This window comes from Lutra lutra, chromosome 7, assembly GCF_902655055.1.
Source record: "Lutra lutra chromosome 7, mLutLut1.2, whole genome shotgun sequence".
Taxonomy (NCBI): domain Eukaryota; kingdom Metazoa; phylum Chordata; class Mammalia; order Carnivora; family Mustelidae; genus Lutra; species Lutra lutra.
The window spans coordinates 133,777,441-133,793,373 of NC_062284.1; the positions used below are offsets into that span (position 1 = coordinate 133,777,441).

A 15,933-nucleotide genomic window follows, 5' to 3' on the forward strand; every position below is an offset into this window, starting at 1 on the left:
CCCTCCCCCACCGTCACCCCGTTGCTCACTCATTCTCTAGCTCTAAAATAAATAACATCTTCAAAAAAAAAAAAAAAAAGAATGAAATCTTGCCATTTTTATACTATTATGCTAAAACAAATAAATAAGACAAACAACATAGAAGCAAACTCATAAATACAGGGAACAAATGTCTGGTGGTTGCCAGAGTGGAGGGGGGGAATGGGTGAAGGGGTGAAGGGGATTAAGGTGAAGGGGATTAAGAGCTACAAACTTCCAGGTTTTTGTTTTGATTTTTAGAAGATTTTATTTATTTATTTGACAGAGAGAGAGAGAGAGAACAAGCAGGGAGAACAGCAGAGGGAGAGGGAGAAGCAGGCTCCCCACCGAGCAGGCAGCCCAATATGGGGCTCGATCCCAGGACCCTGGCACCATGACCTGAGCCAAAGGCAGATGCTTAACCAACTAAGCCACGCAAGTGCCTCAAACTTCCAGTTATAAAATAAACCATGGATATAAAATACAGCAAGGGAATATAGTCAATAATATTATAATAATTTCGTAAGGTAACAGATGGTAGCTACGCTTACCATGGTGCACATTTCATAATGTATGTAAATATCGAATTACTATGCCGTACGTCTGAAACTACCGTAAGACCGTATGTCAACTACACTTCAATTAAAAATAAAAAACTACCTGTGCCTTAACTCTTTGACCCAGGAATTCCACTTTTGGGAATTTATCCTGAAAATACACCAATGATAATATAAAAACACATATAAACATGTACATACAGGGCTATGGCAGGAACCAAATGCCAGCAAAAACCTGAGTCCAATCTGTGGTCACAGGTACCCCCAAAGGACTGCATTTTTTTAAAGAACAAATAGTTAAGAAGATTGATTTAAAATTTTTTAATATTTGTGTTTATTTCCATGTCAGGGGAAAAGTACTGATTAATAATACTGCTGCTTTAAAAAAAATAAATAGGGAGGTCTGGGTGGCTCCGTAAGTTAAGCGCCTGCCTTCGGCTCAGGTCATGATCCTAGGGTCTGGGATCAAGCCCCGCATCTGGCTCTGTGCTCAGCAGGGAGCCTGCTTCTCCCTCTGCCTGCCATTCCCCTTGCTTGTGCAGGGTTTATAACAGGGTTAATAACATATATGTAAAATTCACTTAAAATTGAGAGCTTAAGAGGCGCCTGGTGGCTCAGTGGGTTAAAGCCTCTGCCTTCGGCTCCGGTTGTGGTCTCAGGATCCTGGGATCGGAGCCCCACATTGGGCTCTTGGCTCAGCAGGGAGCCTGCTTCCTCCTCTCTCTCTGCCTGCCTCTCTGCCTACTTGGGATCTCTATCAAATGAATAAATAAAATCTTAAAAAAGAAATAAAAATAAAATTAAAAAAAGACTCAAAATCCCTCCACTTTGACACCCACAATTAAGTTTTATTTATTTATTTATTTATTTTAAAAGATTTTATTTATTTATTTGTCAGAGAGAGAGGGAGAGAGAGCAAGCACAGGCAGACAGAATGGCAGGCAGAGGCAGAGGGAGAAGCAGGCTCCCTGACGAGCAAGGAGCCTGATGCGGGACTCGATCCCAGGACGCTGGGACCATGACCTGAGCCGAAGTCAGCTGCCCAACCAACTGAGCCACCCAGGCGTCCCTTTATTTATTTTTTAAAAAGATTTTATTTATTTATCTGACAGACAGAGATCACAAGTAGGCAGAGAGGCAGGCAGAGAGAGAGGAGGAAGCAGGCTCCCTGCCGAGCAGAGAGCCCGATGCGGGGCTCGATCCCAGCACCCTGGGATCATGACCTGAGCTGAAGGCAGAGGCTTTAACCCACTGAGCCACCCAGGCACCCCCACAATTAAGTTTTTAAATAACACAAAGTACAGGGACGCCTGGGTGGCTCAGTTGGTTAAGTGTCTGCTTTCTGCTCAGGGCATGATCTCAGGTCCTGGGATCGAGCCCTGCATTGGGCTCCTTTCAGCAGGGAGCCCACTTCTCCCTCTGCTCCCCCACTTGTGCTCTAATTAAAAAAACTTTTAAAAAATAAACATAAATAAATAAAAATTTAAAAAATACACAAAGTACAATTAAAACTCTACAAGTGGAAAAAGGTATAAAGAAAAATGTAAATGTTACTTCCATCTCTACATCCTACTTCCCAGGGATAAACACTATTAACCTTTTGTCAGTTATTTATTTATTTATTTAAAGATTTTATTTATTTATTTGACAGACAGAGATCACAAGAAGGCAGAGAGGCAGGCAGAGAGAGAGAGGGGGAAGCAGGCTCCCGCTGAGCAGAGAGCCCGATGCGAGGCTCCATCCCAGGACCCTGGAATCATGACCTGAGCCAAAGGCAGAGGCTTTAACCAAACACTGAGCCACCCAGGTGCCCCTTGTCAGTTTTTTAAATGTATCATTGGGATTGTATATGCACAGACATCAAACATAACTCCCTTCCTCCCATACAATATTGCATTATTGCTTTAAATCTCGCTTTCTTCTTCTTTTTAAAAAGATTTTGTTTATATATTTGAGAGAGTGAGAGCACACACCCAGGGGTGGGGGACAGAGCAGGGGCAGAGGGAGAGGGAGAAGCAGACTCCCTGCTCAGCAGGGAAACCGATGCAGGGCTCGATCCCAGGACCCTGAGATCACGACCTGAGCCAAAGGCAGATGCTTAACCAACTGAACCACCCAGGCACCCCTAAATCTGCTGTTTTTAGTATATAATCTTTAACATTAAAAAAAACAACTGGACATATACAGGGCTACCTCATTCTTTCTAATGGCTGCACAACTGTCTACTGTACGAATGTACTGTAATTATTTGAAAGTGTTCCCACTGATGGATACTTAAGTTACTTCCACCGAGCATTCACTATCAACATTTGGTGGAACATTCTGTATGCACAAATATAAAATATGTAGTCGATTTTAATTTCCAGGAATAACACATAAGAAGCTCACACCCAACTGCTGATTAAGAGGAAAATGTTGATGTTCAAAACTTCACCTTTTTTCTGCCAAAAAAAAACACAGGAAGCACATGATAATAAATTTATATTGGAAAAAGAGCAAAACAAGATCCTTGCATTCCAGACAATGAGTTTTCTAACATTTGACCAGACTTCTCTACATACAAGCACAGTCCTTGCCTCTCCACTTCCCCCAAATGATCTCACACTGAGTTCACAAAGAAAACAAGGTCAACTACCACATGCTCCCAACTTTATCTCTCTCTTTCATTAAGTCTCACTACCTTCTGCTTTTGTCTTCCTCTTCCCTCCTTCCAAGTCTTTCCTGTTCTAATTCCTCTTCCTGAACTCTCAAGGAAATTTTTTGGGAAAGATTTTTATTTATTGAGCACCTGGGTGGCTCAGTCATTAAGTGTCTGCCTTTGGCTCAGGTCATGATCCCAGAGTCCTGGGATCGGCCCCTCATCGGGCTCCCTGCTCTGCGGTAAGCCTGCTTCTCCCCCTCCCTCTCCCCCTGCCTGATCTCCTCTCTCGATGTCTCTTTCCCTCTGTCCAATAAATAAAGAGAATCTTTAAAAAAAAAAGATTTTTATTTATTTGACATAGAGCCCATGTGCGCAAGTGAGTGTGAGCGCACAAGCACAGGGAACGGCAGGCAGGCACAGGAACCCCATGTGGGGCTTGATCCCAGGACTCTGGGATCATGACCTGAGCTGAAAGCAGCCGCTTAACTGACTGAGCCGCCTAGGCACCCCTCAGAGCAATTTCTACCTGCTTTGTTGATAACCTTGGTCCATGAACTATTCCTTCTTGCTGGTCTCATCAAAGGCTTTCTCCACTGCTCCTTCCCTTCAGCCTTAGAGACACAGTTACATCTTCTATCTCCTGGAAACACCTTTCCTCAGGCCTGCTCTCCCCTCAGGTCACCACTGCCCTGCGTGTGTGACAACAATCTCTGTAGGGGATGTTTACTGAACCTCCCCTCCTTCACCACCCATTCTCTGGCTATACCATAACTTCCACTGCCAGCAACAGCAAAACACAGACACACTGCCTTCCCTTGGGAGCACCGCTTCCAGCCCTACCACTCCACTGAAATTGTTCTCTTAAATGTCACCGAAGACATCCAAGGCACTAAATTCTATATGGTTTACTTAGTCCTCATCTTTGGCTTCTTCTAGAGCATTTGATGTTCCTCTTGAAACTGTTTTTCCAATAACCCAACAGAAAATTAGGCAAACAAAACAAACAAACAAACTTAGTCCTCATCTTTGGCTTCTTCTAGAGCATTTGATGTTCTTCTTGAAACTGTTTTTCCAATAACCCAACAGAAAATTAGGCAAACAAACAAACAAACTGGTAACAGGGTAACTGCTTGGTAAGGTATTAAGATTAGAGATTTCAGTTACAGTGAAATTTAGCTTTCTTTACAATATTTTTCTTCCAGCATGACACATTAATGCATTACTTATGCAATTATAAATTTTGAAAATATAGAAAAGATTATACCCAGTCACAAAACAAGAAATATAAGTATGTAGCTAAAAAAAAAACATGAAAAAAGTCCAAATACTCATTAATAATTGTTAATAAGCCAAAATCAAAATAAAACAAGAGGTTATTTTTGCCTCTTAGTTTCACACACACATAATACTGAAGGTATAAGGAAAGTGGTACCTTACACTATTAAAGGACATATAAACTGGTATAGCCTTTTTAGGAGGTAATTTGGATCCATCAAAATTTACACACATGCTTTGACTTAGCGATTCCATTTTTAAAAACGTATCATACCAAAAATTTCACGAAGATGGATGATCTCTGCAAGCACTGTTCGTGACAGAAGATCAACAAGGACACCCTTTTCTGAGTACCTACATAGAGAATACTGTGTAGCCTCTTCCCGTGCTGACATGGAAAACATGTCCTGATATTGTTAAGTGAAAAATCCCAGCTACCCTAATTTTCTTTTCTTCCCTTTACTGTTGTTGTCTCTTCGTTTTCTCACTCTTTAAGCACAGGAGCTGACAAAGTTCTCTCCTTAACATCTCCTCTACTTCCGTTGAACTGCTCAACCACTCCCGAATTTGCAATGGCCACTGCTACGCTCTCAATTCTGTACCTCTGATCAACCTTTCCCCAAGCACTAGAACTTCACTTCTAAACTCACGCTGGGCATTTCTACCTGGTTCACAGGTCCCACCAACTACGGAAGATATGGCCACAGAGAAAACGAAACGTTCCTGAACCAAGAACAACACCCCTCTTCATCACTTTTCCTTCAGGCCTGAAACTTCTCTCATCAGTTGCTAAGAACTACTGATTCTACCTGTACAACCTCTCATCAATCAGTCCTCTTCCTGGATCTGCCATTAACAATACCACAGTTCAGACCCTCATTATTCCCCTCCTAGATTACAACAGTATCTGCTTAGTTATTAGCCATTACTTCGGTTCTCACCACCCATAAATCAGCCTGCACAATGCTGCAAGCCTGCGGAGTCACAGCTCTGATCACATAACTCTTGTGCTCAAGAACCTCTGATTCCCCAGCCATCAGCAAAGAGCATAGAGATTATCTAAACCAGCCCCCCAAAGCTATCCCTGATCTTGCCCTAATCTGCCCTTTCCAAATTCATCCTCCTAGAACCCTCCCCCATTTTACTCCATGTTCTAGTCAATCTAAACACCTGAAACTTGATAAAGATGCCCCCATACTTCTGTCTCAAAGCCATTCTTTGCGACAAGCCCACTTACGGAATCAACTCTTCCATGTGTGTTTGCTGAAATCCCACCTTCTTTTTTTTTTAAAAGATTTTATTTATTTGACAGAGAGAGAGAAGGGGGAAGCAGGCTCCCTGGTGAGTAGAGAGCCCGATACAGGGACCAGGACCAGGACCCTGAGACAATGGCAGAGGCTTGAACCCACTGAGCCACCCAGGTGCCCCAAATTCCACCATCCTTAAAAGGTTTAATACAAATGCTATCTCATCCACAAAGCCCTCCCTATTTCCCCAGCCAGGTTTTCCTTCTTCTCATCTCTCTTTACACTTCAATTGTGCCTCCTCTGAATCTGGCAACAATGCTGGATGTTTATACATTGTCTTATCTCACCTCTAAAGTATAAGCAAAGGAGTTCTGGGTAAGGCAGAGCATCTTAAACCTCTTTATGTCCCCCACAGTGCTCTGTGGCAGAAGGTCAATGCCCAAATGCGTATGTACTGAATGATTAGGAAGAACAGCATCCCAAAATAACCAAAAGGGGCACACTGTGAAGGAACAGTACGATTTTTGGGGTAAGCTAGGGCAAGATTCCTCTGTAGTAAGTGGCTCAATAACTCTTGACTAATTAGATTTTATTTATTCTTTAAGATTTTATTTGTCAAAAAGAGAGAGAGATGGCATAAGCAGGGGGAGCGGCAGGCAGAGGGAGAAGCAGGCTTCTTGCTGAGCTAGGAGCCTGATGTGGGACTCGATCCCCAGACTCTGGGATCATGACCTGAGCTGAAGGCAGATGCCCAACCGATTTAGCCACCCAGACATCCCAAACTAATAAGATTTTAGTTGAGAGTAATGGCTCCCCACTCTCTAAATATTTCTTCTATTTCTACATCTACTGAAAACTCTCTTGAACCAGTGTCAGGTGGAAGACAATAATTTGCAAGGAAACAGGGATGCGTAGAAGTTGTCCTAATGTCATGCATTTAAGATGAGAAAAAGTATAATAATGACCATAATTACATGTGTTTGAGTTCCCATAAATTATAAGCTGAGTAGTAATTTAACATCATTCCAAAATACTTACAGGAGTAAATAAGAGCCGGAAAGAGAGTTTCATTCCTCTCCTGAGCTGTTTCAACCAGCATACGAAGTGGGCCTTTTGGACACAAAACAGCCACTAAATCTAGAAAGGGAAAATTAAAAAAAAAAAAAAAAAAAAAAGTCTGCAAAAATGTATTGGCTAAGTTTACAAATGGGTGTGTCAGGGAGGAATTAACCAAGGGAAAAGGGTTAATGTCTTCTTTACACAGGAAGATGCTGAACCAAAATATGAAATAGACAGGAGGTAAACTGGTGGGAAAAAAAACCTACACAAAACCACACAGAGGATCCGTGTAAATTTCGTTTTGGTCTTTGCTATTTGGTTGGTTTACAGTGTATCATCACAGAGTTCCAGGAACAAGTCTTCTCTGAGTTTGAAGAAAAAAGGCAGAGATAATGACAAGACAGAACTACTCTACAGCAGTTGCCAACTTCCAATAAGCAAAAACAAAGAGAAGCTATTTCTGAACAAATCATTTCTATGGGCCACAGATGGAAGCTTTACAACAAGAGGAATTTAATAGAGGGGGATGACTGAATTTTTCAAAATATGAAGAGCAGAGTAACAGGACTCATCCCCTCTCCTTTTTAAAAATAGTGTATGTACTACTTAGGGATACCTGAATTAAAGGACAGTAAATTTAAACAAAACAAAATAAATTTTTGCATGAAATCCTTTTAGTATTTCTTTGTACCTCTGTCTGAAGCACTTCACAGTATCAGGTCTTAAATGCATGTGGTACTGAAAAGTAGTTTATTTTACCAAAACAGCAACTCAGAATAGGAGCAATCTGCCTAAACTACTCTTGATTCTTCCGCCATCTCTTTCCATCAACGGCGATTTTTCTTACATTTTCTGTGCCATAAAAATTCACAATATAGAAGTACAGAAAATCTCAAACATTTAAAAATATTAAAACAGGTGTAGCTAAATTTGTGAAGGAAGACATCACAGCTAATGCTGCCATCACCATCATTCAGATGCATTTAAGTAAAAAATCCCCTCATAACTGCAAGTGGTCACGTCTCCTTGAATATTACATCGACTACCACTAATATAATAACACACAGACACACACACACACACACACACACAGGTCTCTGCTCTCACTGCTTCCACTTTGATTTGTTTGGGATGAGAAAAGGGAGATTTGCCATGCTCTGAAATAAGGAGCTTTTCAACCTGTTTGAAACTGCATGTCCTGTAACTGTCTTGGCTTTATGACATGCTGCCCCTAACACAAGTGCTAAATGATAAACTACCTTATTTTTAGAGCAATTAAAGTGAATTTTGTTTCAAAAATTTTAGAACCTGTGGGACAAACTTAAAAATCTTCAGACGTTGTAAAAAGGGACTTGAGAATCACTCCTCTAAATCATGGACGCAAAAGTCTCTTACTTTAATGGAACTCAAAGGTCTGGAGAAATAATCATTTGTATCATGTATGGAAGAAGGAGTGTTGATGGGAGAAATACTGTAATGCAGTAGAAAGAATGCTGGACCTGGGATTCAGATTCTAGATCAAATGCTGTAGGCTTGGGCAAACACCTTCTCTCTCTAAATCTCAGGTCTGTTAGCAGTAACACAGGAAGTACTGCCTTGACTACTTTACAGGATTATATATTTTAAAAAATAACAGCTAACATTTACTGATACTGTTCTAAGTGTATTATATGTATTTTTTCATTTAATCTTCACTTAAAAGTTGATCACTGTGCTAGTTACACAGCCAAAAAATGAAAGGAGAGGAGCCTGGATTGAGCCAGACATGGCTGCCTCCAGAACGAGCGCTGTTTTTGTTTTTGAACATACAAAAATAGAACCAGACTCTTTATGTCTAATGTCTGACTGATGATAGATAGATGCCATGTTTCATTTAATTAAATTTTAACTTGCTTGAATATGTCACAATGGTGCTCTGTGAGGTCTGTAGCCCAAGGCTGGTGGGAACGGTGAAAGTCCCACTGAAATTCTTGGTCAGGAGCCCAGCATTGTATACTTCTACAGGTGAGATGGGCACTATTAACAATGTCTGGAAGTCCACAATGGAGAAAGTGAGGCTTGTACTGTGGCTTTAATATACACAGAGACATTTGTAACCTTGATAAATATTTTGAGCATCTGTGAAGCCAGAGGTTCTCACAGCCATTTTCCTCAAAGAGGAAAACCTTGGATGATAAGTAATTGCTGTTGCTATCATTGGTGGAACCAGATGACTAAACCATGGCAATGGCTCCAGAGTCTATAAAAATGCACGGATGGAGCCAACTGTAGGCTAGGATAAGATGACCCACTGAAGTTCGTAGAATTTTGCTGAGCCCTGGACCCCACTCTCTGATCAAGGATGTCTGGATTAGGTAATGAAAAGGAGGAGCCTTCAGGGAGTAAGCTGCATCACATGTAATTCTGATGGTGTGCATGAGGGGTCCAAACTCCCACTGCTGTTCACTTGGTCCCGAAGGGCTCCCCCAGTAGCCACAGGTCAGAGAAAGGGGTAAGCAACTCTAGCACTTTGTCAACTAGTAAGGGACTGATGACAGAAGAGGCCACCTTTCTTTTAGGTGTGATACTCCGGAAGGCCCAGACTTAGCTCTATCTTGTAGCAGGGGAGGCCCTGGTAGCTGGCCTGGGCTTATAGAATGCTGCCTCCATGTCCCACAGAACAACGTGGAACTTCACAGGTTCAGGACCTGTGAGAACCTATTTCCAGGAGAGCTCAGTATGCACTCTCCAACTGCTTCTCTAACTGTGTACAGCATGGGACTGAGGAGAACAGTTTCTCCCACCAGAATCCATCATAGGCGGTCTAGGGATTTAAGGTGTGAGAGGAGGTTGCTATAGCTTCTACAGTGAATGATTCTCTGGAGGGGACACTGACGGAAGTGACTGTTCGCTTACATCTGGACAGATTCTAGAGCCATTTATTGTAGGGGGCCCCAATTCAAGATGGGCCAATTTGTAACAGTATACATAGGCTTAAGTGAAATTTGTAAATGAGGAATATGCTGCTCCAGATCCCAAAAAGGCCTAAAAGATACTGGGCTTGTTTTAACATTGTGGGTACAGGGAGGCTCTGTTGCTATTTCCTGACAGCGTCAGAGATACAGAAGCCCTCAGCTTACCAAATAATTTTCAGGAATTCAACTGGGGTGGCAAAGCCTTGTACAATGTACAGGTAAATGCCCACCCCTTTTTTTGAGCTCCTGTGTGAATATTTGTATGTCTTCAATGAATATGTGAAATGAATCTCTTCAGAGGAAAATATCATCGATGTGATGTTCCATCTGTGCTCCTGGAAAAAGCTGGATGTGGTTAAGATCTAGCCAACAAAAATTGTATGCAATGGTAGGGCTGTGGAAGAATTCCACAGCAGCCAGGTGGAGATACAGCGTGTCCCTCTGAAGATGAAGGCGAACTGTAGCTGTTGAAAAAGGCACTGAACAGAAGAACATGTTAATAATGTTCTGAATGCGAAGTATTTATAGTTGCTGATTGGATGGGGGCCAGAGCTGGCCGAGCAAAGCAGTGCAATGATAGATGAGGACTCTGTAAACCATCAATGCCATATCACCTAAGGTCTCTAGGAAAGACACAGAGTACATGGCTACAGTTCTAGGACTGACTGCTCAAATACGAGAACAGAACCAATTTAATTCTATTTCCATGGACTTTTTCTTCATCAAATAAGTGGGCATGGTGAGGATTCTACTCCAGGGCACCTGACATTTTAGTAAGCATTTGAATAGGGATAAAATTATAATCTAGAGAACACATACTGACCTCTGACTGCTGAAAGTGGATCCCTTTTTGGCTTTCATGCTGGGTGACAGCCACAGAGCTCACACCTACACAGCGGCTTTTGTCCTTCATGTCAAGGATACTCTGAGACTGTTTGGAACCCATGTGACACTGGTTGTTAATGAATTTGAATCTCACAAGGCCCAAATAAGTTTTATTTTTCAAAGATAATTCTACCCAAGTTGCCTTATAAAAAGTGGAAGTCCTAATTTTGATTTAAAAACTAACTGAGCATTTTAAGTGTGTGAAGCACTCTGCTAGTGCTTTTCAACATAGGTTCTTAACTCTTACACCTCTGGGAAGCACTGTGCCCATTTTCTACATGAGGAAACTGAAGCTCAAGGAGTCTGAGGCTCTTTCTTAGCGTCACAAAGACTGCTGGTGGTGGAGACAGGATTTAAACCTCAGTCTTCTGAGCAGAAGTCTGGATCCTTCCACTAATCCCTCACTGGCTTAAATTGTGGGCAGTAAGAAAACATTCTTAAAGAACTCGACCTCAAAAAGAAAGGAAATCTTTACAAGAAAAAGATACTCTAGCTAATTAATTATTTGCTGAAAAGCTATGGGATGTTAACTGTTACCACTTTCCCAAGTCAAGATAACTGGAAAAGGAAGGGAAACACACCAGTGAGGTACTTCTGTGATGAACAAAATGTCAGTCTTGAGTTTTACCATATACTGAAATCACAGCCAAGATGAGCCACGCTGTCCATTCTGGAAGGTACTTGATAAATACCAGGGCCATGAGGGCACTGATCATGATGAGATATGCCTGCTGGAGTCGCAGAGGCCCTTTCCAGTGAATGGCAATCATTCCTACCACACCAAAATTCCAGATCAGGAGTGCAACAGTAATGTAGTCCATGGCAACATTGTAGGTTTTAAACACTTCCCTGAAAAAAATGAAACAGAAATCTAAAAATATTTATGTACACTAATTTTCATTAAAACATTGTTCAGAACTATGGTTCCCTCAGATTAGATATTCATAGCCTATCTTCATATTTTTACCATATCTTATATCAACCTGTGCTATTTAACAGTTTTCTTTAAATTCACTTTTTCTCTCAAGTTGAGCTTACTTTAACAGAAAGCTCTGTATCATTCATATAAATAGGAAACCAGTATCACAGGTCATAGCTGTAAAAGTAAGTACAAAAACTAAAAAAAGGCCACATGTCACTTAAAATGCCACAATGGATGGGGCGCCTGGGTGGCTCAGTTGGTTAAGCCTCTGCCTTAGGCTCAAGTCCTGATTCCAGTCCTAGGATCAAGCCCCATGTCCAGCTTCCTGCTCAGTAGGAAGTCTGCTTGTCCCTCTGTCTCTCCCCACCTGTTACGTTCACACTGTCTCTCTCAGATGAATAAAACCTTTAAAAATAAAATAAAATGCCACAATGGAAAGAAACCCTAGTTTAAAATAGCTGAAATTAGAAAAATTAAACACCCACAATACATTTTATATAGCTAGGACATAGGATGTTATTTTCGTAAAATGAAATTTAGTGTAGCCATGAAAAAATATATATTTTTTATAATACTAACCAGCCTTAAGCATATCAAGTACAAACTATATATGGAAACGATCATATTTTAATAGTATTTCATCAACAAAGTACATGGGTTTAAATAGCGCATAACTGTGTTTGAAAACACAGGATGAAAACATCCTGAAAACCAGATTAAGTATTTCACCACTTACCCCAAGTAAATGAATGAGAAAAAGAACAGCAACAACAGAGATGAAATAATAAGCCAGGCATGAATGACCTAAAAAAGAAAGCATTTCAATATAATTAACAGATCCCATATCCTAAAGGAAGGCAAATTTCTTACTTCAAAAATAATATATTATTTCTGTGTATGTTACTCTTTTCAAATGGCAGAACTCAAACTGACTTTGGGATTAGTGCATATTTATACTGGAACTCTTTGGTACTGAACTACTCAGAATAGAAAACAGAAAATTCAGCAAGACATATACGCACACTTGTTCCTTTAGAAACAGGTGAAATTTTTAAAATAATGCATTCTAAAATAAATTATCAACAGAGCTAATAGTCAACATTTAAAGCTTAAAGCAGCAATATTTTCAATGGAAAATTTTTGTGGTATTTCTGAAATAAACAGAAATAAATTGAATAAAAGAAAATTCAATGAAACTGAAAACCACAGTCCATTAAGTGACTTACATATATATACATTAACTGTATTTAAAAAAATAGGCCTTTTAAGTTATATAGCCATTTTAACTTTTTTTAAAGTTTTTTTTAAAGATTTTATTTATTTGTCAGAGCAAGAGAGGGGGAGTGTGCAAGCAGGGGGCATGACAAGCAGAGGGAGAAGCAAGCTCCCAGCTGAGCAAAGAGCCCAATGTGGGACTCAATCCCAGGGTCCTGAGCCCAAGGCAGATGCTTAACCGACTGAGCCACCCAGGCAAACCCCCCAAAAATCATTTCTAAATTGGAATATTATTTTGTCTTCATTTAAAAAAAAAATCTCCCACACCCACCTCCCAGATTCAGTTGTTTCAATAATCAGGCTCTAATGTATCAAAATCTAGTTATGATCAAAATATATGTTAATTTTCTCTTGTGGTTTTTTTCTGATCACCCAAGGTGATCTGTAGTTATTAATTCTTTTGAAAGAAAATATTTCTTAAAAATTCTTGCTGCCTCTCTCTCTTTAAAACAACTTCAGGGGCACCTGGGTGGCCCAGTCATTAAGCGTCTGCCTTTAGCTCAGGTCATGATCCCAGGGTCCTGGGATTGAGTCCTGTATTGGCTCCCTGCTCCACCGGAAGCCTGCTTCTCCCTCTCCCACTCCCCCTCTTTATGTTCTCTAGCTGTGTCTCTGTCAAAAAAAAAAAAATAACAAAACAAAAAAACTTAAGAAAGAAAGGAAGGGAGAGAAAGACAGATAGAAAGACAACTTTTTAAGTGGTACAATTAGGGGAAAAGTTAAAAGAATGCCTTTACATGGAAGTTGGTATTCTTTGGACATTCGAATATTCTAAATTGACTACCTGAATAAACAAACTTAATTTCTGGCGTCCTTCCACAAAAATCTCCCCTAATAATTTATTATAAAAAATTTCAAGTGGTGCCTCAGTCAGTTAAGCGTCTGCCTTCAGCTTAGGTCATGATCTCAGGGTCCTGGGATCAAGTTCCGAGTCTCCTTTTCCCTCTGCCCCTCCTCCCCACTTGAGCGCGTGAGCGTTCTCTCTCTCTCTCTCTTGTTCTCTCGAATAAATGAAATCTTCAAACAAAAAATTTTTTTCAAACACATAGCAAAGTTTAAAGAATTTTACAGCCACCATTCACATTTTGATATACTCACTTTGTAGCATTTCTATCCATTTCTCCTTTTTATTTTTAATACATAGCAAAGTAAATTGAAGACACCTGCACATTTCCCTCTGAAAATATTGAAGTTTAGCAAAATATTCTATAGGGAGCCCACTCTATTTTATCAGCAGAAAAACCAATAAAGCTTAAGCAGAAAGGAAGCTCCCTGCATGCGTCCCACCCCGTTGTGCTTACAAGCCTCCGCTTCAGAGATAATCCAGGTTGTAAAACTAAAAAGCAGATGAAATATTACAAGACAGAAAAGCTTTACAAAGTGGAAGATGTACACTGGCACTCTCGACTTAAAGGTCAGAGTAAATACGGAGTATTAGAAATACTAATTTTTCTTGAGAAATGCTCTTTACCTTATTTTTTTCAGCAAGGGAACATGGGGATTGTGTTTGTTTTAAGAAAGTACTTTTCTGAATACAAAAGTAACATATATGTATAACACTGAGAAGCTAAAGAAACACTAAAGGAAGAAAACCATTCCCACTGACCAGTGACGACCAATTAATGTGTTTTTTTCAGGCATGTTTTCTGTCTGCATGCATAAAAGCCTTTTAACAACATTATAATCAAGTAATATAGTTTAGCATTCTGCTTTTTAAAACTTTTTTTTATTACAGACACATTCTCATGCCACCAAATACTTTTTGAAAATATGATTTTTATAAAATGAGAGTTCTCAGTCCTTCGTGTGGGGCCTCCCAGCTGTCCAATCCTTATTGATGAGTGAAAATATGATTTCTAAATGACTAAATTATAATATTCTACGTATATGGATGAACCCACAATTTTACCTTTTCTTATTTATTTAGCCTTTTTTTCTTATTTATTTAAACTTTTCTTATTTATTTAACCTTTTCTTATTCCGTATTTCTTATGGAACTTATGGCTTTCTACTTTATTCTAATTATTATTTATGCTAGGATAAAAACCCTAGCGTGGAAATATTTTTCTGCATTTCAGATACAGATACATCATGAAAGCAGATACTTTCAGAAAACAGATACTTTCTCTCAGATACATCATGAAAGCAAAATTATGGAATCAAAAAGTATACAGTTTTTCTAATTACTATTGATACATATTGGCTTAGTGACTTCACAAAAAAAACCTGTATTAATCTTCACCACGTCAATAGGTGAAATATGTTAATTTATTATTTTAATATGTTTCTGTTTTCACCATTGAGGAAACATATATACACATCTGTCTCTCTCTCTCCTGGTCATCTATATTTCCTTTGTAATTCTTCTGGCTTGGGTTTTTTAAAAATTTCTTAGAATGTTCATAATATTTTTTATGATTTTATTTTTTTAAAGTAATCTCTATACCCAATGTGGGGCTCAAACTTACAACCCCGAGATCAAGAGCTACATGCTCTAATGTTCTATAATGTTCGTGTTCATAATTTTCTGAATGATTTATAAATGCTCCTCATATTGTAAAGATATTAAATGCCCTCTGTCTATAATAATGGTTTTTGGTCACTGATGTTATGATTTTCTGAATTATTACCTGAATTCAAAGCCTCTTCTGATGATGACTAAATAGCACTTCCCCTTTTCCTAGAACATCACGTGGTAAAACAGGCTTTTTCCTCATCTTGCAAAAATCCCTAGTTCAGCTTTCCTGTGCTAAAGGCTCTGAAAGAAAAGAGCCCTGCTTCAGTATAGAACAGCAAGCATCTCCTCTAAACCCTGAACTGTCCAGGCCAGAAATGACATGGCTTTAATAAGTTACATAGTTCCGTCTCCAACGGTGATATGTAAATAATTAACTGCCTTTTCAGTTTCCACCTTTTTCAAGTTTGTTTGGTCTTTCAACTTCTTGTGCTTCTCACAGACATTGCACAACCAACCACTGACAATAAATCCTCCAGGTTTATTTCCAAACAGGTCCTGGCAAGTTTCTGAATTTCTGACTCAAAAGCTCCTTTTATTTTGGAGTAGAAATCAAAGTAAACAACTTGTTCCTATAGAATTGGC

The 15,933-nt window shown here is 39.7% G+C and overlaps 1 protein-coding gene across 5 annotated transcripts in view; it reads right to left on the reverse strand.

The window, feature by feature from the left end:
- Positions 1 to 15,933, reverse strand: part of PSEN1 (presenilin 1) — a 73,461-nt gene that overhangs the window by 18,069 nt on the left and 39,459 nt on the right. For all 5 annotated transcript variants that reach the window (XM_047736000.1, XM_047735996.1, XM_047735999.1 and 2 more), the window contains 3 exons: positions 12,295 to 12,362; positions 11,265 to 11,485; positions 6,777 to 6,875 (listed from right to left, as the gene is read on the reverse strand). In XM_047736000.1, the coding sequence (XP_047591956.1) occupies positions 6,777 to 6,875; positions 11,265 to 11,485; positions 12,295 to 12,362 (388 nt within the window). The remainder of the gene's footprint in view (positions 1 to 6,776; positions 6,876 to 11,264; positions 11,486 to 12,294; positions 12,363 to 15,933) is intronic.